We start from the raw sequence: 25,403 nt of genomic DNA on the forward strand, positions 1-25,403 counted from the left end.
GTGGCGCACGCCTGTAATCCCAGCACTTGGGAGGCAGAGGCAGAGGCAGAGGCAGAGGCAGGCGGATTTCTGAGTTTGAGGCCAGCCTGTTCTACAGAGTGAATTCAAGGACAACCAGGGCTATACAGAGAAACCCTGTCTCCACCAAAAAAAAAAAAAAAAAAAAAAAAAAAAAAAAGATTTTGAATAAAAAGGCTTTAATTGAACTTTTAGAGTATTTCATTGATAATAATTAATCATCTAGTTGTAGTTAATTTTATTTGTTATCATTAAGTATTATCTCTTTTTACTCTTAAATAGTTTGAGACTTAAATCATCTGACTTTTGTACACATACATATAATACCCTCTTTATGGGACTTTTTCTTTTAAAAGTAGATTTGGATTTATATGAAGTATAACTTAAGAATGTTTGTCATGAATATGACACCCCCTTAAGCATTTAATTGTGATGCTTGCTGTATTAAAGTTTTCATTTGTAGGAATGTTCTCTCAGACCATTTGTTTGTTCTCAACAGGTAACTCCTCAAGATAGCCAGGAGGGAACATTTGGGTCTGAGCACTCCGCCTCCCCCTCACAAGGGAGTAGCCAGCAGCACTTTCTGGAGCCGGAAGCAAATTTAGATGATTCCATAGACATTCAACAACAGGTAAATGTCACTGCTTTTCTGAGCCAAAAAAGTCCAAAGTTAGACAGGTCGTGGTTGTGCATGCCTTTAATCCCTGTACCCAGGAGGCAGAATCAGGCCTATTTTCAATAGTTTGAGACCAGCCTATTCTACAGAATGAGTTCCAGGACAGCCAGGGCTACAAAGAGAAACCCTGTCTTGAAAAAACAAAACAAAATTGTTGAAAGTCCTTTGAATGTGTGAGGTTCTTTGTAAATGTAGTTTGTCTGTGTGTCTTTTAGACTCCTCCTCTGTTACCTGTGAGTGAGGCACTAGTGCTGTGTTGTAAGGCAGATCTGCACTTGTGTGTGAGAGCTTACCTGGACTCTTTGTGCCCTAACTTTGCCTTTCAAGGACATGGACATTGATGAAGGGCAAGACGTTGGTGAAGAGGAGACCTTTGAACCAGAAGCTAAGAAAGTAGCTGTTCGCTCACGATCAAGAACTCATTCACGGTCTCGATCAAGGTTCTTTAATAATATTTAATAGAAATGTTTACTTTAGTTCTTTGCATCAAGATTAAAAGAAAGACTTAAGGATTTAAAACAAAATTGTCTCAGGAAAAGTAATTGAAAACTGAGACCAGAAGATGCCTTTGTTCATATCTTTGCTCTTTGAGTACTGTATGGAACAGTAACAGCTGCTGGTACAAGACTGTGATTTCTGGATTATAGTTGTTTTAATTGATAAAGTCTCAGACTGAGAATTCTTCATCTAGTGTCTGTTAGTGATGTGGGCATCTGTAGCCTAAGATTACAGTGGGACACATGTTTAATAGTTGGTTATACTGTAGGATAGTTTGAGGTGATTAAATATGACAAATGCTTTTTCTCATTCATTTCAAATTGAAAGATAATACTGTCATTAGAAGTAAAATAATTATTTTTTGTAGGTCACCAAGAAAACGAAGGTCCAGGTCACGCTCTGGGTCCCGAAAGCGAAAGCATAGGAAGCGGTCTCGCTCCCGTTCGAGAGAGAGAAAGAGAAAATCCTCCCGTTCCTATTCAAGTGAGCGCAGAGCCAGGGAAAGGGAGAAAGAACGCCAGAAAAAGGGCTTGCCTCCTGTCAGGTCGAAAACACTGAGTGGTGAGTGGCATTCTTGTGTCAAACTTCCCTAGAGTGAGTGTTGGAAAACCGTTCTCCAGCTGGTAGAGCTTGCTGCAGAGATATAGGGGCCTGGCTTAGATCCTCAGCAAGAAACCCTGGAAAGGTGTGTGACTCTTGTAATAGAGAGGCGACACCAGTGAATTCCAGGCTGTCTAGTTTAGCCAATTTGGTGAGCTCCAGGCCAGACTATGCCTTAAAACCAACAGCAACAACAAGAAACCCAGGACAGTTTTCCAGTAACCACCTACAGTTATCTCTGGTCTCTACAGAACAAACAGCTAGCTTTGTGCTATAAAAATCTCTTACCTGATTTTATTTTCAGAATAAGAAACTGAAAGGGGAGGGACTTGTTAGTAATTAAGTGGCTTTGACTCACTTTTCTTTGTGAAAGAAAAGCAGATCAGCAGATAATATGTAAGCAGGGCGGTAGTGGCTCACGCCTTCAATCCCAGGACTTGGGAGGCAGGCAGATTTCTGAGTCTGAGGCCAGCCTGGTCTACAGAGTGAGTTCCAGGACAGCTAGGGCTACGCAGAGAAACCCTGTCTGGGGGTGACGGGAAAGCAGATATATGTAGAGTGCTTAATGCAAGTTGTAAAAGTATGGCTTGACCAGGGATCCTTGAAACACACCAGGCTGATATTTGTAGCTTGACACAATGACGACTGTCAGTAGGATATGAAGTTATGAGTATGATCTGTAGGATTAATAGGTACATATACCTTGCTGTAATTCTATATACTTATTTATGTATATTTGTTTTTAATTTGAGTGTGTGTGGTATTGGAGATTAAATCCAAGGTTTTTGCTCCTGCTAGGTTTTCAGTATACTACTGAGCTAAACCTCTAGACCAACCTCAGTGTAATTGTTAAAATAAATTATAAACTTGCGTTTTTGCATGGGAAGAGAATGCCTGCACTACAACCTATTTTTCTCTATATTTTAATCTATTTTGTGTACCTAAAACAGATTCGGTCATGGTAGTGTTTGTTTCAGGAGTTGGCTAGGGTAAGGATCACGTTAAGCACAACAAAGTGAGTTATTTTCCTATCAAATTCTGTCTAGGGATAATCCATTGTGGTTTCTAGGGAGAACTGACTCCAGGTGAGCAGGGAAGCTCTGGAGATCCCAAGAGCTAAAATAGACTTGTGGTGCTTTCTGCTTGTCTTCAGGTGAATTGACTTCAGCATGAATATTGGTTATAGATAGCTATGTGTGTACTTTTTGCACTGGGATCACACAAATCCTAGGCTTTCTGTGTGGCTCTTGGAAAGTGAATTTAAGCCCTCATTTGGAACTGCTAGAGCATACTGAGTCTCAAGCTCCCAAATCAAACACAGTGGCAGCTTTTTATGAGTTCTGGCAATTTCAGGAGACCTGGGTATCTTCCCAGAGCCTTCTCACATAATTAACAGCTAGTGCAACCTCTGAAAATTCTATTTGCTCCTCATTATAAGGGGCCAAATTTAAATATTTATTATTGCTTGACGAAATTAAAAATCTGAAGACCCCTGCCATCCTTCGAAATCTCTGCACTCCATCTCTCTACTCTCCTTTATTAATAGGGGTGTTAATTATTCATTCACCATCCGTCCACTCACTTCTCACCTACCTTGTGATGCTGTTGAGTGCTGTCTTAGTTAGGCCTATTGTTGCTGTATATAATACCCTGACCAAAAGCAACATGGGACAAAAGGGTTCATTCTGCTTATCATCTGCACTCCATGCTGCTACTGGTTTACTTATTGTCTCACAGTGCTGGCCTCTCTAAAATACTGGGCTTCCTTGCTGCACTTCCCCGAATACCCTCTCCTGGGCTCTCTTCAGGGAATTGAGCCTGACACAGTGTTGAGCCTTAGCTACTCTCCATGACCCACCCCTTCACGCCTTCAGAACCAGTGAGCGCTTACACTCTCAGGTTTGGCTGCCAGCATAAGGGACAGTCTTGGCCTATTCTAGAATACAGCTTTTCTGTGCTAACTCTGAGGAAGCATTTCCCAGAAGATTTTACTTCAGTGATGCTGGTCTCTCCCCTTTTTTTTTTTTTTTTTTCATTTTTTTTTATTCGATATATTTTTTATTTACATTTCAAATGATTTCCCCTTTTCTAGCCCCCCACTTCCCGAAAGTCCCATGAGCCCCCTTTTCTCCCCCTGTCCTCCCACCCACCCCTTCCCACTTCCCCGTTCTGGTTTTGCCCTATACTTCTTCACTGAGTCTTTCTAGAACAAGGGGCCACTCCTCCTTTCTTCTTGTACCTCATTTGGTGTATGGATTATGTTTGGGGTATTCCAGTTTTCTAGGTTAATATCCACTTATTAGTGAGTGCATACCATGAGTCACCTTTTGAGTCTGGGTTACCTCACTTAGTATGATGTTTTCTAGCTCCATCCATTTGCCTAAGAATTTCATGAATTCATTGTTTCTAATGGCTGAATAGTACTCCATTGTGTAGATATACCACATTTTTTGCATCCACTCTTCTGTTGAGGGATACCTGGGTTCTTTCCAGCATCTGGCAGTTATAAATAGGGCTGCTATGAACATAGTAGAGCATGTATCCTTATTACATGGTGGGGAATCCTCTGGGTATATGCCCAGGAGTGGTATAGCAGGATCTTCTGGAAGTGAGGTGCCCAGTTTTCGGAGGAACCGCCAGACTGATTTCCAGAGTGGTTGTACCAATTTGCAACCCCACCAGCAGTGGAGGAGTGTTCCCCTTTCTCCACACTCTCTCAGCAGGATCAATATAGTTAAAATGGCCATTTTGGCAAAAGCAATATACAGATTCAATGCAATACCCATCAAAATCCCAACTCAATTCTTCACAGAGTTAGAAAAAGCAATTAACAAATTCATCTGGAATAACAAAAAACCCAGGATAGCTAAAACTATTCTCAGCAACAAAAGAAATTCTGGGGGAATCAGTATCCCTGACCTCAAGCAATACTACAGAGCAATAGTGTTAAAACCTGCATGGTATTGGTACAGTGACAGGCAGGCAGATCAATGGAACAGGATTGAAGATCCAGAAATGAACCCACACACCTATGGCCACACACCTTTCAGCCCGACAAAGAAGCTGAAAACATCCAATGGAAAAAAGATAGCCTTTTCAACAAATGGTGCTGGTTCAACTGGAGGTCAGCATGCAGAAGAATGCGAATTGATCCATCTTTATCGCCTTGTACTAAGTTCAAGTCCAAATGGATCAAGGACCTCCACATAAAGCCAGACACTCTGAAGCTAATAGAAAAGAAACTGGGGAAGACCCTTGAGGACATTGGTACAGGGAGAAAATTTCTGAACAGAACACCAGTAGCGTATGCTCTAAGATCAAGAATTGACAAATGGGACCTCATAAAATTACAAAGTTTCTGTACGGCAAAGGACACCATCAAAAGGACAAATCGGCAACCAACAAATTGGGAAAAGATCTTCACCAATCCTACTTCAGATAGAGGGCTAATATCCAATATATATAAAGAACTTAAGAAGTTAGACTCCAGAAAACCAAACAACCCTATTAAAAAATGGGGTACAGAGTTAAACAGGGAATTCTCACCTGAAGAACTTCGGATGGCGGAGAAGCATCTTAAAAAATGCTCAATTTCATTAGTCATTAGGGAAATGCAAATCAAAACAACCCTGAGATTTCACCTTACACCAGTCAGAATGGCTAAGATTAAAAATTCAGGAGACAGCAGGTGTTGGAGAGGATGTGGAGAAAGGGGAACACTCCTCCACTGCTGGTGGGGTTGCAAATTGGTACAACCACTCTGGAAATCAGTTTGGCGGTTCCTCCGAAAACTGGGCACCTCACTTCCAGAAGATCCTGCTATACCACTCCTGGGCATATACCCAGAGGATTCCCCACCATGTAATAAGGATACATGCTCTACTATGGTCTCTCCCTTTAAAAATGTTTATTTCACATGTACCTGTGTTGTTTTGCCTGCTTGTTTGTGTGGTTTTTTTTTTTTTTTTTTTTTTTTTTTTTTTTTTCCTAATTCTATGGAAGTCAGAAGAGTACTTCTAATCCCCTGGAACTGGAGTTAAAAATGGTTGTGAACCAATGGTTGTAGGCACTGGGAGTTGAACCTGGATCCTCTCAAAACACAGCTGGTGCTTTAAACCCCTAAGCTGTTTCTGCAGCTCCTGCTGGTCTCAATTCCAGCTGACCAGCATCAGTTATTACAGCCAAGCAAAGGTTTCACTTTTAGCTGTCTGGTCTCTGTTAACCCCAGCTGTTGCCTTCAGTTAATATGAGCACTGTAGAGAAAGGCCCTCAGTGTCTGCACCATAGCTTCAAGCAGTGGTTCTCAACGTTCCTAAGGCTGCGGCCCTTTAATACACTTCCTCATGCTGTGGTGACCTTAACATCATAACTGTAAATTTACTGTTATGAGTTGTAGTATCAACATCTGATATGTAGGATATCTGATATGCAGGATCTGTGAAAAGGTCGTTCAAGGGCCCTTAAAGGGATTGTGATCAGCAAGTTGAAAACCATTGGTCTAGGCTGTCCCATATCAATCAGTAATTGAGAAAATACTCTGTAGGCTGGCCTACAGACTGATCTTTCAGAGGAGGTTCTAACTTGTATCAAGTTGATATCAAAACCAGCTGGCACAGGCATGGGGTCCATTTTTGTCTTTTAAAAATTGTGTGTGTGTGTGTGTGTACACATATCAGTGTGTTATCTACATGGATTCATGTACCTTATAGAGCTGAGTGAACATTGAATCCTCTTTAATTGCAGTTACAGCCAGCTGTGAAGTGCTGTTGGGTGGGAGGAAATAAAGCTGGGTTCCTGTAAGGATAGCACGTGCTCTTCATTCTCCAGCCCCCAAATGACAACACGATTATATGTATTTATGAAGTACCATATGGTATTTTTGTGAATGCATATATCATGTAATGGTTAAATTTGGCAATTAGCATATATAAAACTGAAATAACTTTATTTAGTTGTAGTCAGTGCTGTAGAACATCATTATTCCTCTTTAAAAACTGAAGTTTATTTTACACACAGCATTGTGGTTTACATGTTAAGTAACACTATGGTAGAATAATTTGATATATTTTTGCTTCAAAGAAACAAGTGGAAACTTTCAGTTAATAAAATATTAAATATATTTCCTCCAGAAAATATAAAAAACAAAACCACAACACATTCCAAACAGCTCAGTATCTGCATCAGTGACTAGCCATGTCCAGTTGCTTTTGCTGTAATACTAGTTAGTGCATTAGGAACCAAGCCCAGCCTCCACAGTTGCCTTCCTAGGATCAGCAGGTGCTGGGTTCTTCCTGCTGCAGTAAACATCGAAAGTTGCATTCATGCACTTATCAGCTGTGTAAGAAACACAGTGGTGGAGTTGAAACAAAGAAACCAGTCTTTTATCTTCTTTCATGACTCAGGTTCTTGAGTCCTTCCCATAGTCCTCCCTTGTGCTCTCCTGATGGCTTTTCTGAGGTATTAAACATATCCCCATGTAGACCTGTTTGCCTGTATGTATATGCACTGCAGGCTAGGGTCCTGTTGCCAGAGCTGGATTGTGTCTGACTACCAGCCTTTGACCATGCATGGAAAACCTTTTCCAGGTCCTGTCCTTCTCTTAGGTGCTCTGCCTCTGTGACATCAGCTTTTTAGTTTCTCCTTAGTAGTTGGAGAACGTGCCATGCTTTGTGTCATCTGTCTTGGCTTGTTTCCCATGGTATGATTTCACCTAGTTCATGGGTGTTCTGTAAGCATCACAGGCTCATTTTCTTTTGTGGATAAATTATAATGAATTTATTTTCTGTTGCTGGTTAAAAGTTCAGAATGCACAGTGGAGTCTATCTTGCATTTAGTACCTCAAAGCTCTCTTCATCTTGAAGCAGAGGCAGTTTGCTCTGGTTGCTCTTCTTTCTGCATGTGTGAAAGAGTGTGGTCGTGTTCCTCACTGCTGCTCCTGGACAGAGATTGTAGATACAGTGTTTCAAGGACACAGACAGTAATGCCCCAAGAACCACTAGTTCCCTCTCTTTGGGACTGACAAGAATCATAGCTTGTTAGGAAAAAAATGTAGAGCAGCATTGTAAAACATAAGAAACATGTTGGCCTGCTTGGGGACACTGAGGCTCTTGGGGTCTCCATGATGGCGTGATGCAGCAGGAGGCGGTATTCCATGAACTTGCCTCATGACGCGTTTACAGGGCATTGCACCGCATGGCAATGGAGCATTTGTCTGTCACTGTGACATCAATTAAGGTTGCTTGTTCCTGCTGCTTTTGACTGTTCATTATGACTGGAAAGGAGACCGAGGTAGAATGGAAACAGTAAGCTCCTTAAAGGGCAGGCCCCCTTTGGGCCTTCACACCCTTCAGTGGTGCTGTGGGCTATGGACTAAGCCTGTGTGACATGTTAGCCTTTGGTAAAAGCAGCCTTTGTAGTCTCTTACATTAAAGATCTATTTTTAAAAAATTGTATGTCTCCCTCTGTATCTGTGTTTGTCTGTCTCCTATACATGTATGTGTGTGGTTCCATATGCCATGATATATGTATGTAGTCTGAGGACAATTTAGAGGAGACAGTTCTCTCATATCATGTAGGCTTCAAGGCTCAAACTCAGGTTGTAAGTCTTGGCAGAGTGTTTATCTGCTGAGCAGTCTCACTGGTCCTTGGGCTTAATGCAAAATGTTAAAAAATTAAAGATTTTGATAGCGAGTGAAACTTGAGTTGAGGATCACCGAGAATGAGAGTCTGTCAGAGAACAACTAGCTGAGGAGGGGCAGTCATCACAGTCTGCGCTAGCTGCACAGAACGTCTGCAAGACATTTGAGAGTGGACCAGCAGGAGTACTGACTCCTGTGAGTGATCTTGTCAAGGGTCATACTTCAGGCTTTTCTAAGCCTGTTTTAGACCCTTTCTGTCAGGATTAAGGTGCTCCGAAATGACATGGATGTAAACCTAGCGCCATGGAAATGTGTCAACTGTAAAAGGTATTGAAGAAGCATGAACAGTACAGTGTCTCCTCCCAACTTTTGTGTATTAAACAGAAGGAGCTTTCAGGGCGGAAGGTCAGGAGCATTTGCTGCTCAGTCATGAGCACAGAATTCAGGTCATGTGCATCCATGTGCGGTGCTGAGTCTCCAGTGAGTCCATGCTCCTGTGCATACACATGCGTGTGCACACAGAGAAGTTCATCTTCAGCCCATTAATAGCAAGCTAAGGAGTGTCCTGATTTGTCCATTTCCTCTCTTATCTCTGCAAAGTATTATTTCCCTAGGATAAGGAAGCTCATACAGGTTTTAGATGTAGCTGTGGATTAGACAAAAGTAGCCAGTGAGTCATTCAACACAAAGATATTAATTAAGAAGGTCCACATGTAGGAAGTAGTTTCAAAATAATTGTACTTTAGAATCAGCTGGGGACTTTCAAAGCTTTTCTTCCAGTCTAATATACCACTGTTGTGTAGTGGTTGACGCATGGTTCAGGTTGTAAGTTGGTGACCTGCAGGAAGTTGGGTCTGCAGAAATGTGAGTGGACACTAAGATCTCAGTCTATTTTAAATGTAGCAGTTATCTGTGTGGCTGTCAGGTCGTCAGAGTGTCAGGCTGAGTTGGGTCTGTTGTTCCTAGTAATCCTTGAGGCAGCAGTGTCCTTGTGCTGTAAGCCCTCTGCTTCTCTGTCCTGACAGTGTGCAGCACTACTCTCTGGGTTGGCCAGGTGGACAAGAAGGCTACACAGCAAGATTTAACCAACCTTTTCGAGGAGTTTGGACAAATTGAATCCATTAATGTGAGTATCTCTCGAGCACCAACAGTGCCGGCTTTCACTCTCTTCACTTCCCTCTTAAGGTGATCCTCATCGAGTCGCCATGTCCCACATGGTGATTCTCAGTTGACGGGTTGTGTTCCCTGGGCTCCTGAATTTGCAAACTGTTTATAGGGCTTTGTAGCAGTATAGCACCTAGTTCCTCTAAACCTTAAGTGTTTGTTAGAAGAACCCTTTCTTCCCTTTCTTGTCTCTCCCTTCTTTGATTTTCCCTGCCAGCTTAAACATGGTTTCTGTTACAGTAGTAAGTTCTGTTTCTATAGGCAAGGAACTGATAACATGTATTCAGCATTTCACCTTAATTATAGCTTAGAATGGAAGCCGAATCGGGGTAGAATATGGGGCTTATTAAAAGTGAATAATTGATTGATTGCATATGTGTTGTATCACTAAACAGAGAAAGAAAGAGAATGTGGTGGTTTGGTTGGTTGTCATACATGTTCAGTTTTATGAGAAGCAAAGATCAGAATTTCCATCCTTTGCTCTATGTAAAGAAAGGACTTTTCCCTCATAGATGATTCCACCCAGGGGCTGTGCATATGTCTGTATGGTTCATCGACAAGATTCATTTCGGGCTCTTCAGAAACTGAGTTCAGGATCCTATAAAATTGGTTCCAAGGTCATTAAGGTAAGTTTTTGTGATTGACTTTGTGGTAGAGTGACAACTAACATTTCAGTCTCTTATGTCACAGTCATACATTTTTCATAGGCAAGGTCATGTGATCTTTCTTGTTTGCACCATTTGTATGCCCCAGTTCCTTTCATCCATTTCCTCCTCTTCACTTCTTGATGAGGCTCAGATCCAGGGCCGCGAACACGCTAATTTAAGTGCACAGTCTTACACTAGGCTTATACTCAGCCTTATCTTTAATGTTTCCAGCAGTCTTACAAGTTCAGTATTAGTGAGTTATAATTAGGAATAAGTACACTTACTTGCCAAAATTTGAGATTGTTCCTTAAGTTCACACCTACACAGGTGTGCTTCCTCAGGCTCCATTTTGATTAGATCTTTTTTATTTAGGTTTGTCTTTCATTTAGTTTTTTACCCTCCTTCTTTACATTATTTTTTTCTTATTGAAGCCATTCTTTTTCTAAAGAGTTTATCTGAAAACAATTTTTACTTCTTAGTCTTTAAATTGAGAATTTATTGTTTCCTTGTTCCTTCTGTGATTGACTCAGTTTCATTTTGACTCTAGAGGACTGGTTTTCAACCTGTGAGTCGAAATCCCTTTGATCACCTAAGACCATTGGAAGACACAGATATTTATATTACTATTTATAACACTAGTAAAATTACTGTTATGATGGAGCAATGAAAATAATTTTAAGGGTAGGGGTTACCACATGAGGAACTATGTTAAAGGTTGCAGCAGTAAGAAGGCTGAGGACCACTAATCGAGAGAGAATGCATTTAGTCAGCTTCTGCATTTAAATTAAAACTCGGAACTCTTTCTGCAGAGTGTGTGTGCCCATCTTTCACCATTGCTTGACTGTGTGTGTGTAAACTCAGTATTTATTGTGCTTTGGCATGGTGTCAGGGTTTTATTAAACTTCTGATAATTATCCTGGTTATTGCCAGTGGAATTGAGATTCTGTTGTAAAAAGTACACTTGTATTATCTCCTGAAATGAGTTATTTTTAGAATTGGATAAGAAATGGAAACAGATCTTCCATGGCAAACATGATCCCAAAGCAAGTTTAAACAAGTTCTCAAGAAGAGCAAGCTTTGTTTGTATTTGTTTAAGTATGATTTCAAACTTTATTTTTTTTTTTGCAGTATGACTGTGATCTTCCTTTTTTTCCCCTCTCTCCTTTCTCAATAGATTGCCTGGGCTTTGAACAAAGGTGTAAAGACAGAATACAAACAGTTCTGGGATGTGGATCTTGGCGTCACCTATATACCCTGGGAAAAAGTTAAAGTCGATGACTTGGATGGCTTTGCAGAGGGAGGCATGATTGATCAAGAAACTGTAAATGCTGGTGAGAGTACTGTACACATCAGAAGGGTAGAGTAGAAATGTGTTTGGGGAGGCTGAGTGAACTATACTTATTCCCTGGAGTTGGCTCCAAAAAGAAGAAAAAAAAACGATGTTTTTTCTGATGTTGCCTGTTCAGTGGTTTGTGTTTCCATAGGCGTCAAGGAATTATTGTTGTTTAGAAAAGTACTGAATGAAAGCTTGCAAATGTAGCATGTTTTTTTTCTTTTATGACAACATTTTAATTATATTTATGAGAAAGCTTTGCATCAGTCTTTTCTGAAGTATTTATTTCACAAGTTTTCAGTGGAAAATGAGGATTCCAGCAGCTTCTTAGAGTGGCAGACACTGGCATGCAGGCTCAGTTGCTGTAGCACAGTACCATCTGAAACACTGCATATTTTGCCTATAACCAAATATGGCCTGCTCTTTTTAAAAATAGCAGTATTAACAGCTACAACCAGAAAGCAAAGACTCCAATATTTGGGATTAGTGCAAAGTATGGTGTGTTCTTTGTTTCTTCCTATCTTAGCTCTCTTATCAAAGGTAGCCTGCATTCCAGGTCATTGTCCTGCTTAGGAACACATGTGGGTAGACATCTCCTTGGTGTTGTTGCCTTCTGCCTGGAGATGGCCCTCGTGTAGAGACCATGTTTTTAGCATAAGCAAGGCTCTTGGTTTGATCCTCAGGACCACCAGATAGATCAACAGTTTATTGTTTGTTTCCTGTACCCTGTAGTTGTTTTCCTAGGACAGTCCTTCTTTTAGTTGTCTGAACTTCTGCTATGACAGGTTGATTCTTCAGGAACTGATGTTATGATGGTGAAACAGTCACCTTTGACATACGTGGCGCAGACTCCCACATTGGTAGGCTGGAGCCTACCCATGGCCTGTTTTGGAAAAGTAGCTCTGTGCAACCACAGCCATGCTTGCTTGTGTACATATTTTTTTAGAATTCCTTTTCCTCTTCTTCCTCCTCCTCCTCCTTCTTTCTCTTTTTACATTTATTTACAGTGGCAAGTATCTAGTTAGAACAGAGAGATCACCTGGTCTATAAAGTCTTTACTCTGTACTTAGGAAAACCATATTCTACTCAAAAGAAATAAATTATAAGCAATATATATATATATATATATATATATATATATATATATATATATAGGATTTCTGTATTGGTACATGCAGAAATTGATCCCAGATCACATATGGTGATACACATGACCCAATCCTTGATGTTGAAAGACAAGTGGTCTCTGTGTATCTGAAGCCAGCCTGGTGCACATAAGAAGCTCAACGCCAGGCTGCATGATGAGAGCAGTGTGGAGCAGGGGATGGAAGAGAAAAGGAGAGGGAGCAGGAGCGCGCGCAGGCGAGTTAGAGCCAGGTTGAGACGTGTCCACTTTGGAAACAGCATGCCAGAGCCTAATCAATGTGGAGCAGAGGAAATGAAGGCAGATGTACAGGGAAGTAAACACTAGTCGTGTTTGCGCTTGGCTCTGAAAAAGATAGAGGCTGGTGATGGATTTCCTGTTGCCCAGTCTGGCCTCCGATTCCTGTCTTAGTGCTCCTACCTCCTAAGTGCTTGACTGTAGTGTGCGCCACGTGCCTAACTAATTCCATTTCTTATGTTGTTGTTGTCGTCTCGGGAATATTTCTCTGCATTAGTTCTTCATTAATTGTGCTCGATAGCATACAGAACAGGGGTGGTTATTCAATCAGGAAACCTGTATGAAATGTCACTGTCACAGCTCAGTGCTGTCATTTTTGTCGTGTGTGTTACTCATTTTGGATTTGCCAAGGGTTTAGATGTAATGTAAATGGGAAAAAGAACTGAAAAGCTGCGTCTAATGGAAATCAATTTCAAATATTTTGCTTAGAATGGGAAACTGTAAAAGCCGCAGAACCCGTTAAAGAGACGGTCCAGACTGCACAGAGTCCGACTCCAGTTGAAAAGGAGTCAGTGGTCACAACGCAGGCCGAGGTGTTCCCTCCTCCTGTTGCCATGCTGCAGGTTAGTACCAGCTGTCCCCGCAGCCTTGCGGCTTCCTGTCTGGCTTCCTTCTTGTGTAACAGTTGGAGGCTGCTCTCCTTTAGATGGTAACAGCGTTCTGTAGGAGCAGTGTGTTACTGTACTAAATGCAGGAAGAGTGTGATACCCTTGGACTTGAAGTATTTTCTTTAGATTTATGCCTTCTGTGCAGTAGATTTTTACCAATAATATTGTTTGACAATTTTATTTGATTAATAAAATTATTTTAATGGATTTAGTGAAACATTTTAAAAAACCATTGTTGTCGGAAGTGATATTATTTGTACTTAGATGTGTATGTATTAAGCATGCTCAGTTATGCATTGCACTAGGAGCCTGGGGCTTGGGTCCATCAGTGGTAACTGAGAGCTTTCATTGTCACTGGGGAGACAGAAATGCAGAGGAAAAGAACTAGGCCTCTGGAGAGAACAGGAGTGTGGCTGCTCAGGAACGTTGGCATAGCTGGGTGCACCAAGCTGATGCGGAGCGCTTTAAAGGTGGTGAAGAAATTAGCCATTTCTGTGTCTGAGGACATGGAAGCTGAAGGTCTTGATGGCAGGAGCGTTCCTGACTCATGCCTGTGAGGTCAGCTCTCAGGGGGAATTCCTCTGTTAGTTTTGAGCGAAGGGAACCGTTGGAGGGGTGGGGTCAGAGAACGGCCTGTTAAGTTATTCACTATACTGCGTATAGTGAACAGGCTGCACCAGACATCCCACAAGAGGTGGGCTGAAAGTAACTAGCAATATAGGTAGGAGAGAGGTGACAATGGCCTGGGGAGGATATAAAGAGAGGGAAGAGAGGTGGTAGGTGGGGGAGGACCTAGAGGGCACAGCCGCCAGGACGGCCTAGCGTGTTGGATTTGGAGTTGTGCAAAAAGGAGACAGAGATACTTGCTCCAAGAAATTACAAGTATGGGAAATGCTATTTTTCAAGAATAGAAAATGATTCAAGAAGAGTTCTCATGGGAATAACAGTTGGGACTTCCTTTTGTTCTATGCGGGAACCTTTGAAGTGCTCTTTAGGTAGTGAAGTTGAGATGCTGAGCAGACCTGACGACGTTTGAGGTCAGGAACGAAGGAACGCCATGCTGGAGAGATGTTCTGGGCTTGGTGTAGCTCTGATAAATAAAAGATAATTGTGTTAAGATTTAAAAACAAAGTTTTGAGAATTTGGTGCCCTTGGAAAGCTGCGACTTCCCAGAGCAGCCTGGTGGGCAGGTGCTAATGAAGGCTGAGCCTGTGCTAAATCACTTTAGGCTGTGGTAGGTTGCTTACAGTCACAGGCATGCTACCTATTGACTAGTGCTGTGTGCAGAAAGTTCACAGAAGGAGAAACACAAGTATAATGACATTTATTACATCCCCTTTGAAGGTGTATAGTAATCCATATTGTATAGTCATTGTAATGGACACACTGGTTAACAGACATTTTCTACTCACAAAGATTCCCGTAGCACCAGCTGTTCCTGCAGTTAGCTTAGTTCCTCCAGCGTATCCTGTGTCGATGCCTGTCCCCCCTCCTGGATTCAGCCCGATCCCTCCACCTCCTTTTCTACGAGCAAGTTTTAACCCTTCACAACCACCTCCTGGTAAGGAATTTATGTCTTACTGTTTTAACTCTGTTTAGAGACTTGTGAATGTTGGCTTTACGGCCTCAGTGCCATATAAGTGGTTTGCAGACTCCAGCACAGAATGGAAGCAGCCTTAGTGCCCAGTCTCCAGACACCTGGTCCATTGGCTGTTCAGCCTCCTTATTTAACTATAGTGACACTATTAAAAACTGCAAAGAAGCATAGATGTATAATTTGGTCTTGTGGTCTGTAGGATCTTAAAAATATCATTACATTTTAAGATTTATTCAAGAATTTAAAACATCATATAATCTAAAATTAGCAAATACGTTAACCTAGTAGTAAATAACAGAATATGTTAAAGAAATAAGATGACCGGCAGATGGATAGCATTGTGTTACCTACTGTGACCAGGAAGTAGCTTGAAACGCACTCTGCCCATGGTCAGCATTCCAACATAACCGCTTGATTCCCTAGCTTATGATAGGTATCAGTGCCACAGAGCTTTTCACAGGATGTTAATGAGTGGGTAAATGAATAGAATGTTATGATCACGGTCACTGCTTTATCTGCCTTGTGGGAATCAAATATGTATAGACACCATTTTAATTGGAAGACAATGCACCGATCCATTGATCCATCAGTAAGGTATTAGAGGCCATTTTAAAACTGAGGTTTTGTTGGTCTAGTGGAGCACTGAGGTCCCATTCCTCAGGAAGGTGAAGGAGAATGACCCCGTCCCTGGGTTCCATAACAGCTGGGCAGCAGAGGGAACCCATCTGAAAACAGTAGGACAGCGTGGATGTTGACGTAGAACTTCTGAACCTTTGATTTAAAACCACTAATTTTCTTTGCACTGTTTTACTTTGGTCTTTTTTCTCCCATGTAGGTTTTATGCCGCCTCCAGTTCCCCCACCTGTGGTGCCTCCCCCTGCCATCCCACCCGGAGTGCCGACATGTGAGTTTTTGATTTACAAAGTGATTTACAAAGTCTGTTTTATTCTAGGGAGTCTTAGTATGTTTGTGCTCATTCCTATTAAATACTAGTTTTTCAACAAACGTGTTGGTTTCTGCAAATTGACAGCATCTCCCAGGTTCTTACTCATATGTTTGCCATTGTCTCAAACTGTCATTCCATAATCTGCTTCCTTTAGTCAAGATCCAGAGAAGTCATTGTACTGCCATTGTGACTTTGCTTTGTCGTGTTTACTGTAAATGTCTTCCCCTCGAGCCCTCGTGCCCAGATCCCCTCCAGTTGATAGCCCTTGAGTACTGCTGAGCTGTGTTCTAGACACAAGACTGCTGTAAGGTGGGGGAAGTGATCACCAAGGGCTTGTTCACATCACAGATCACCTTCCCCACAGGGACACGACAACATGTCCGAGACTCGCACCGCACCGCACCACACCACACCGGCGTCTTTCTGTTCATTTTGAACAAAACAGATAAGACTTCTTAACAAAACCAAGCAGAAGTAAAGAAATTATTTGTGTGCCTATGTCCTGACTTGTGACAGGATATCATCTCCACTCACTGCCATCCCCACTAGGTAGAGTAGATGAATCTGTCTATACCTTAGGTATAATTCTGATATGCAATTATATTACGGTTTGCTTACACTTGGAATTTTCTAACATAATTAACAGTGTTAAGATTAAGGATATTCAGGTATTACAATTAAGCCATTGAAATGTTTGCCTATTGTTTTTAATGTTTTTATTTGTTGATTAAATTCATTTATCATTATTAATTGCAAATTAATTATCTTTCTAAGTAATTCCTTCTGCATCCTTTTGTTAGGACTTTTTTTAATGAAAACTTGCCAGGTGAGGTGATTAGTCATCTTGAGGTGTAATGTACAGGAAGGTCAGCATAGCTGCCAACGCGCACAGTTCAGAATGCGCGGGTCCAGTAGCAGCAGGTGACTGAGGCAGGAAGGTCTCTGTTGTTTGTGTTCCCCCAGCCCCGTGGCCCTTGGCGTGTTCATGCTTCCTGTGTATTACTGAACTGACACAGTGCCTCCTTCAGCGTCTCCTCTGTCTGTGCTGAGATGCTTTTCCCTTTGCCTGCGCTGCCTCTCTGTGCCTTGAACTTAGTCACCTTTGCTTCTGAGAGGGCTCCAGGCTTTTCAGCCTGACTCTCCCCAGGTCATACTGCGATTCAGTCTGAACTGGACTCTTCTAATGCAGAAGGGCCTTCACACACCACAGTCAGGCTGCCAGATTGTTTGCTCTGAGGGGTCTCCTGGTGGACAGAGCTGGGATGGTGTGTTCTGAAGTGAGAAAGTCTTAAGTATGCATGATAAACTTACTTAAGGGTACGTTCCCAGGATGCTTTGCTTAGCTACTTTTTATACTTCTCTCTGTTGTCGCACTGAAGTGAATGCTACCTCCTCCCCTTACTATGTATGAGTCGTAGACACTGGAAGAAATAAAATGGGTGGTGTTGCCCTCCAGACTTCTGAAGAAACTAGGTTCTCTGCTGCTTTCTTGGTCTTCAGAGTGCATTTATTGCTATACTAATCAGAAGGATTACAAAAATGAATATTTATAGACATTTAAATACCTTAAATTTCTGTTTCCTCTTTCCTGTTACTAAACACAGGGTTTCTGAACAAGCATTTGGTTATTTTGGACAATTCTGCTTTAAACAGTAGAATCTGAAAGACCTTTTATGGGAGTACATATGATAATAAATAGAAATGTCTATTAAGGTCTTTAAAAAATTACTTCTAAATCCATTTCCATTATGTTTTAAAATGTTTTCCTCATTATTTAGGTAGCTTTCATTTTTTTTTGAAAATTGAAGTGTTCATAAGTTGTTTTTTAATTCGCTACCCAAAGAGCCCTGTCTTTCAATAACTATAGCAAGGAATTATGCTGTGATTCCTGTCGCCCTTGAGTCCCATAATGTCTATTCCAGTGTAACTACTCTGTAGTGCACTGACTGACTGTCCAGCTGTTCCTGAGGTGAATAGGATGGGGATACCCTTGCTTAACGTGTCCAAGAGTGACCCAGCAGTTCTCTGTGGACTCCCACTGAACTGGACCGTCTAGAGTATGCTAGCCTGTGGCTGCCAGTTGGTTAGTATGTAGGCTACATGCACATGGAGAGAGGTTTTTATCAAGTGCTTAAGGGTAGAATGTTTATAGCTTTATATTTAGAGTTCATCTTGCCTAATTAACCTAACTTAAAGAAGGTAACGTGAATGTAAAGGACACCCCTCCTACACACACACACACACACACACACACACACACACACACACTGTAAGTTCAAAAAGATTGGCCAGAAACTTTCATTCTGATAGCTACATGTCTGTCTGCTAATTATTTTTATGTATTTAGTATTCACTTAACTGGCATTCTTAGAAAATTAGGGTGTGTGTGTGTGTGTGTGTGTGTGTATGTGTGTATGTGTGTGTGTGTACTAGGATAGTCTTCACCAGTGATTCCTCCTGTACCAGACTTTTTGGGTAAAAATATTTCATAAAATTGTTTTCTTATTCTAGAAGAGTTAGACCTTGTTTGTAGGTGGCTGAGCCTCCTCACTATGACAAGGCATTTTGAGCATTGGTTATTATATAGTATGCTTAGTAATGCAGGGATGCCACTAAATAAACACTCAAGTTACCAGAAAGCTGAGCTTAGAACTTGATTAAGTCTGAAATAAATTTTTGTCTTGTTTAAACAGCTTTAGTGCAACCACCCTTGTCCATGACCCCAGAAACTGTGAAGGATGTTGGATTTGGCGGCCTGGTTTTACCAGGTGCTTCTGTTGCTGCCAGCCTTGCTCCTTCAGCTCTACCAGCTGGAAATGTTTTCAATCCTCCCAGTAAAGCAGAGCCTGAAGAGAAAGTACCTCACCTTACAGAACACCAGATTCCTTCTGGTGAGAATTCCAGACCAGGTAAACACAAAAGCTGGGACTAAAACCTTAGACAGGAAATTAACTTCATAATTATTTTTCTGAAGATTAGTACTAAACTTTAGAATGGTAAACATGTAAAATCCAGGGGAGTTGTTTTGTTTTGGGGGTATAGGAGTCACTCTTTTCTCTCCATGCCTGTAATATTATTTTCAGAAAGTCATTCTGAAGGGTTGGAAGCATGGCTCTGTGGTATGTGTTTGCCTAGCATGCACAAGGTCCACTACTTCAATGTCCAGTGCTGTTAAGACAATTTACAAATGGCATAATACTGATTTTTTTTTTTTTTTGAGACCTTTCCTTTAAAACCCAGCACTCCCTCCCCACTTGGAGGCATATATGGTGCTGCTCTTGGGTGTTGTCAGCATAAGATTACATAGTGTTTACATACAGGAAGGTAAGGGGTGACAGCTCATGCCAAGTACTGTCCCAGAGCGTCATCTAGCTAGAAATGGTATGTGAAAGCATTAAGCAATTTCTTTTAATGGCCCCACTGTTTAATATCTTACTGGTGGAGAATTACACACAAATAAACCTGACATGTTTGTTCTGAGTATTTTAGACTACAGCTCGAGGTTTTAATATGTGTGTTTCACTCTGTGCTCTGAATAATCTGAGGAATGGTGATCCTGTATCTGGTAAAGCCTGATTCTTTGAGTAGGGGAGCTAAAGTTCACTAGCAGAGTTACAGCATTAATCATTTATTTCCTTTTCACAACAGAATAACTGTTACTTTAGATGGTTTATTCTTTTTCTGTTTTAGTGATTCCAAGTGATATTCCAAATAGTGCTGCAATGTTAGCACAGCCGCCTGGGGCCTCAAGCACCTCTGGGATCCTGTGCGTGCAGAGACCAAACGTATCAAGTAATTCTGAAATTCTGGGAGTTCGTCCAGCTAATGTTTCCAACAGTGCTGCGATTATGGGAGGCCAGCCACCAAATATTCTAAATAACTCTGGAATTTTGGGCATACAGCCCCCCAGTGTGTCCAGTGGCTCTGGAATTCTCGGGGTACTGCCTCCAAACTTGCCTAACAACTCTGGACTTGTAGGACTACAGCCACCAAATGTTAACAATCCTGCTGGACTTTTGGGAACACAGCCACCAATTGGACCTCAAAACTTACCGCCCTTATCCATCCCTGCTCAAAGGATGCCTGCGTTGCCAATGTTAGACATTCGTCCGGGACTGATAGCACAGGCTCCTGGGCCAAGGTTCCCTTTGCTCCAGCCTGGAATTCCACCGCAGCGGGGCATCCCTCCCCCATCAGTACTTGATGCAGCTCTCCATCCTCCGCCCCGGGGACCCTTTCCTCCAGGGGATCTCTTCAGTCAGCCAGAAAGACCTTTTCTGGCTCCTGGAAGGCCAAGTATGGACAATGTGCCCAACCCAGATAAAAGAATACCACTTGGGAATGACAACATTCAGCAGGAAGGGGATAGAGATTACCGCTTTCCGCCTATGGAAACCAGGGAGGGCATTACTAGACCTCCTCCGGTGGATGTTAGGGATGTGGTTGGGCGACCTATAGATCCCAGAGAAGGCCCTGGAAGGCCTCCGTTAGATGGTAGGGATCATTTTGGAAGACCTCCTGTGGACATGAGAGAGAATCTTGTGAGGCCAAGTCTAGATCATCTTGGTCGAAGAGAGCACTTTGGCTTTCCCCCAGAGAAACCTTGGGGGCCTAGAGATTTTGATGAGAGAGAGCATCGAGTTCTGCCTGTCTTTGGTGGTCCAAAAGGTTTACATGAAGAAAGAGGTAGATTTCGGGCTGGAAATTACCGATTTGATCCTAGAAGTGGTCCTTGGAACAGAGGATTTGGACAAGAAGTTCACAGAGATTTTGATGACCGCAGAAGACCCTGGGAGAGGCAGAGGGATAGGGATGACAGAGATTTTGATTTCTGCAGAGAAATTAATGGAAATCGTCTTGGACGAGATAGAATTCAAAACACTTGGGTTCCCCCTCCTCATGCTCGGGTTTTTGATTATTTCGAAGGGGCCACTTCTCAACGGAAAGGTGATAATGTGCCTCAAGTTAATGGTGAAAACCCAGAGAGACATGTTCAGCCGCCGCCTTTACCAGTACAGAAGGACCCTGAACTCTATGAGAAACTGGCGTCTTCAGGTGACGTAGACAAGGAGGAGAGCGGCACAGTTGCTGGTGTAGAGAGTGAAGCGGTGGTAGAAAGCACAGAGACTGAGGGGACATAACATCGCTCAGTAGGTAAAAGAAACCTTTTGTACAGTTGTCATCTCTGTAAGAGGTTAATGGCTGACTGCACCACAGTTGTTCACGTTTATCTACCAGAACTAAGTTAATCTGATGTTCATGTTCACCTTTCTCTTAAAATAATTGTACAACTGACTTGTATAGACATTGTTCTTAATATGAACATGGTAGGTAAACATTTTTTATTTTTCTGATAAAGTATAAATGTTGCCCCAGATTCTTTTAACGTCAAGGAGATGCTAACGGCTTTCCGGAGACTTCCTATGGAAGAGCGGGTTTTAGACACTGTCATTGGGTTGGGCATGGCAGTGACATTTCAGAACAGCAAGGTGTGGCACATCTTCTCCATAACTCTAGGCTGCTGCAGGATTTTAAGGTGACAGACAAAGCTGTGACATTTTATGCAAGGACTGGCTCTAGATTCTTGAGGAGCATAATACAGAGATTTTAAAAAGTGATTTTGTAAAAATCTCCACTATGGTCTCTGTTACTCCAAAGTAAGTGTGTGTGATTTGTTCCTCAGACTGCAGTAAGTGAAAAGAAAAGAAGCAAACAGCATAAACATTCTAAGTCGTTCAATGTTGGGTGAATGTTGTTTTTAGATGCCAATAAAACTTATTTGTTTGATAACAGTGTTCTAGGAATTGTATTTTTTTAACCTACAAATTCTTAAAACTGAATTGTTAGTAGCATGCACGTAGCTGTTAAAGTTTCTCATTACTCTCTAACAACAGTGGATAGTTGTGTGCCAAGAAAAGCCTGTATTTGATGCAAAAACCATGCAGTCTGAACAATATGTATGCAATATCTGTCTAGTTACTGTATATGCCGTGCAGTTTTTCATTCTCTGTATGTCTGTCTCTGCTCCTACAGAGAATGTTTTTAAAAATTTAGTATAATATTCTTTAAAGCTTGATAGAAAATTGGTAACACTGGGTAAATTAACATTACTCATGGTTATAGCTTTTTTAAAATCTTGATAACTGTGAAATAAGAAATTAGAAAGAAATATATAGGCTGAGAGGCAGTGCTTTAATATGACTGAACACGAGCCAGATGCGGCAGTAGTCAGGTTTCACATTAAGTAATGGCAGTTTCTCCCACTCTCTGCTGTTCTTGTAGATGAGACTGTCATTAAGGACCTTAGTTCACAGGCATGCCAGTGTCTTAATTGCACAGAATGTGTACTGGCATTGATAGCATACTCGATTCTTGAGACCAAGAATAAAGCATCCATCATGTGTTTTGTAGACTCTGGGTAACACTGTTAACAGGGCTCTAAGGTAAAGGAGGAGAAATATTTGGGGTTGGCTTCCTGCTTGCTTTTGCTCTTAAGTTTCATTTTTTTGCTCTTTTCCTTTGCATTTTCCACACTCTGCATATACATGATAAAATGGCCATCGGTAGTTTTTAGTTGCCAGTGGAAAGCTCTCCTTAGATTCTGTGAGCACTCAGTTCCTTTGCTTTGCATTTTCTAGGTTTTCTAGGCTGTGACAGAGCACACCAGGCGTTTAAGCAAGCATTGTTGGTGTGCTCCTCTGCTGATGCTCTAGACAGCCATGAGAAGTTTTGTCACACATGGCCTAAATTGTGAATACAGGCAGTAGGGCATAATCTATTTGGTTTTTAGGGGAAGGCAGGTAAGAATAGAAATGCTTGATTGAATATTTACTTCCAGAGTACTCAGTTAATAGTTTAATTTGATGTCAGGTCTTTCCCTTAGGATAAAAAGTCAAAATTGCAGCCTTGGGGCAAAATAAATGTTCAGGAAAGACTGGCTTTGACTCTTAGGGACTGCTACTGAGTACCGTTCCTCACAATGACTTTAGTTCCATTTTCTCTGATCAGAATTAATGGACATTTACTCAAGTTAGGTAGCAATATAAATAAGCTTACTTGTTAGTAGTCTGTTTTTAATTCTAAGCTTTTGGCCTTCCCATGGGTACTTGAGAAAGGTTGCTCTTGCACTAGTTTGAAGGTTCTAGAAAGTGCAAGTTAACCCAGCAGTTGGCAGGACTGTGTCACCTTGTGCATGCTTGGGGACACTTTCCTTTCAGACAAAAGCAGTTGCTCTGTGCTCTCCCCACTCCCCCATCCTCATCTTGTCAGTGTAACAGTAAGGAAGGACATGCTCAGCCTCCCCTCTGTCATAACCATTCCAGACAAGTCTGGCTCAGGACCTGCCTGCCACAGTGCTTAGGCCTGTGATCACAGCGCTGTTACTAGCCTGCTGCCAGCTGGAAGCGTGTGAGGAGCAGCCCAGCCACCGAACACACCGCCTGGTGGCTGTGTGGGCAGTACTGTGTGGGGCAGAGTCACACAGTGGGTATGCTTGCTGCTGGGGACCACCAAGCCCTGGACCAGTTCTATGCTGGGTGTTCTCCCCCTGAGCCACACCCATCAGCCCTACGTCATTTCCATGTGAGCCCTGGCAGAGCAAAGCCACACCCTGCAGTGTGGCCAACAGAACTAATTCCTTACATGTGTACAAATTTCATGAAGCACGGGCTCAGTTCTTGGCATTAGTGTGTGTACTGCAGTTGGTAGTTTCTGCAGTGAATAGATCAATCAATGCAGCAAAGCCGTGTTGATAGGCAGCGCTCATTTTATGTTGCTGAAGGAGGAGGTACTGATCAGAAGGTAGTGGAAGGTCCAAGTAGTGCAGTGGCCCATTTAGAATGCAAGGTAATTTCACTGACACTTTATTCTTACCAGAGAACTTCCTCTCATCTGGAAATTTAAATTTACCATCTTCACTCATGTGAAACATTATACTTTATAAATTAGACATCTAGGATTGTTTGAGACTAGGAGCAGTATTTTTAAAGTTACTTTTAAAAATACTTTTTAATTAATTAATTTTTCTACATACTGCTCATCCCCCCCCCATCCCCTATCACTATCCTTCCCCCTTCCCCTTCTCTCCACCCCCACCCCACCCCACTCCACCCATATCCCCCAACCCTGGCACTTCAAGTCTCTGCAAGACTAAATGCTTCCTCTTCCACTGAGGCCAGACAAGGCAGCCCAGCTAGGAGAAAATGTCCCACAAACAGGCAACAGTTTTGGGGATGGCCCCCACTCCAGTGGTTTGAGGACCCACATGAGGATCAAGCTATACACCTGGTACATATGCACAGAAAAGCCTAGGTCCGGTGTGTGTAGGTTCTTTGATTGGTGGTCTGGTCTCTAATCACCCCAGGGGTCCAGGTTAGTTGACTCTGTTGGTCTTCCTATGGAGTTCTATCCCCTTTGGGGCCACACTCCTTCCTCCTATTTTTCCATAAGAGTCTCCAAGCTCCATCCACTGTTTGGCTGTGGGAGTCTGCATCTGTCTGAGTCAGCTGCTGTGTGGAGTCTCTCAGAGGGCAGCATGCTCCTGTCTGCAACCATAACAGCGTGCCATTAATAGCGTCAGGGATTGGTGCTTGCCCTGGGTAGGTCTCAAGTTGGGCCAGTCACTGGTTGTCTGTTCCCTCGTGCCTGCATTTCTTGTAGACAGTATAAATTTTGGGTTGAATGTTTTGTGTGTGTGTGTGTGTGTGGGGGGGGGGGGGATTGGTGTTCTGTCACTCCCCTGAGGTTCTTCCCTGGCCGCAGGAGCCAGCCTCTCTAGGCTCCATATTTATGCCCAGTGCTGGGAGTTACAGCTAAAGAAACACCCATTGATTCTTGGGCGCCTCCTCTACCCCAGGTCTCTGTGTCTTTCTGGAAACCCCTCCCCCCAAAATCAGTTGCAGATTTCCATTCATTCTCATGGCTATCTAGCCATCCCTCTGCCCCTCCCCACACCCGATTCTGAACCCCACCAACACTTCCCTCCTTAACCCCTCTTCTACCCAGTTCCATCCCTCAGTCGACCTCTTAGGACTAGTTCATTCCGCCTTCCAAGTGAGACTCAAACATCCTTGCCTGTGCCCTCTGTCCCGTCCAGCCTCCCTGGGTCTGTGGAGTGTAGCCTGGGCATCCTGCATTTCATGGCTGATACCCACTTACAAGTGAATACATATGGTGCATGTCCTTTGGGGACTGGATTATCACACTCAGGATGATATTCTCAAGATCCATCTATTTCAT

General features: G+C 42.3%; 1 protein-coding gene across 3 annotated transcripts in view; it reads left to right on the top strand.

The window, feature by feature from the left end:
• Window positions 1-25,403, top strand: part of Scaf8 (SR-related CTD associated factor 8) — a 210,505-nt gene that overhangs the window by 61,003 nt on the left and 124,099 nt on the right. For all 3 annotated transcript variants that reach the window (XR_007975252.1, XR_007975251.1, XM_052169693.1), the window contains exons 10-20: window positions 518-649; window positions 1,022-1,134; window positions 1,560-1,753; window positions 9,456-9,556; window positions 10,107-10,220; window positions 11,416-11,572; window positions 13,445-13,578; window positions 15,040-15,184; window positions 16,056-16,124; window positions 18,860-19,075; window positions 19,857-21,320. Coding sequence is in view for 1 of the 3 variants with exons in the window: in XM_052169693.1 (XP_052025653.1) it covers window positions 518-649; window positions 1,022-1,134; window positions 1,560-1,753; window positions 9,456-9,556; window positions 10,107-10,220; window positions 11,416-11,572; window positions 13,445-13,578; window positions 15,040-15,184; window positions 16,056-16,124; window positions 18,860-19,075; window positions 19,857-21,307 (2,826 nt within the window). In the remaining 2 variants the exon portion in view is untranslated. The remainder of the gene's footprint in view (window positions 1-517; window positions 650-1,021; window positions 1,135-1,559; window positions 1,754-9,455; window positions 9,557-10,106; window positions 10,221-11,415; window positions 11,573-13,444; window positions 13,579-15,039; window positions 15,185-16,055; window positions 16,125-18,859; window positions 19,076-19,856; window positions 21,321-25,403) is intronic.

This window comes from Apodemus sylvaticus, chromosome 23 (assembly GCF_947179515.1).
Source record: "Apodemus sylvaticus chromosome 23, mApoSyl1.1, whole genome shotgun sequence".
In the NCBI taxonomy this organism is placed as follows: Eukaryota; Metazoa; Chordata; class Mammalia; order Rodentia; family Muridae; genus Apodemus; species Apodemus sylvaticus.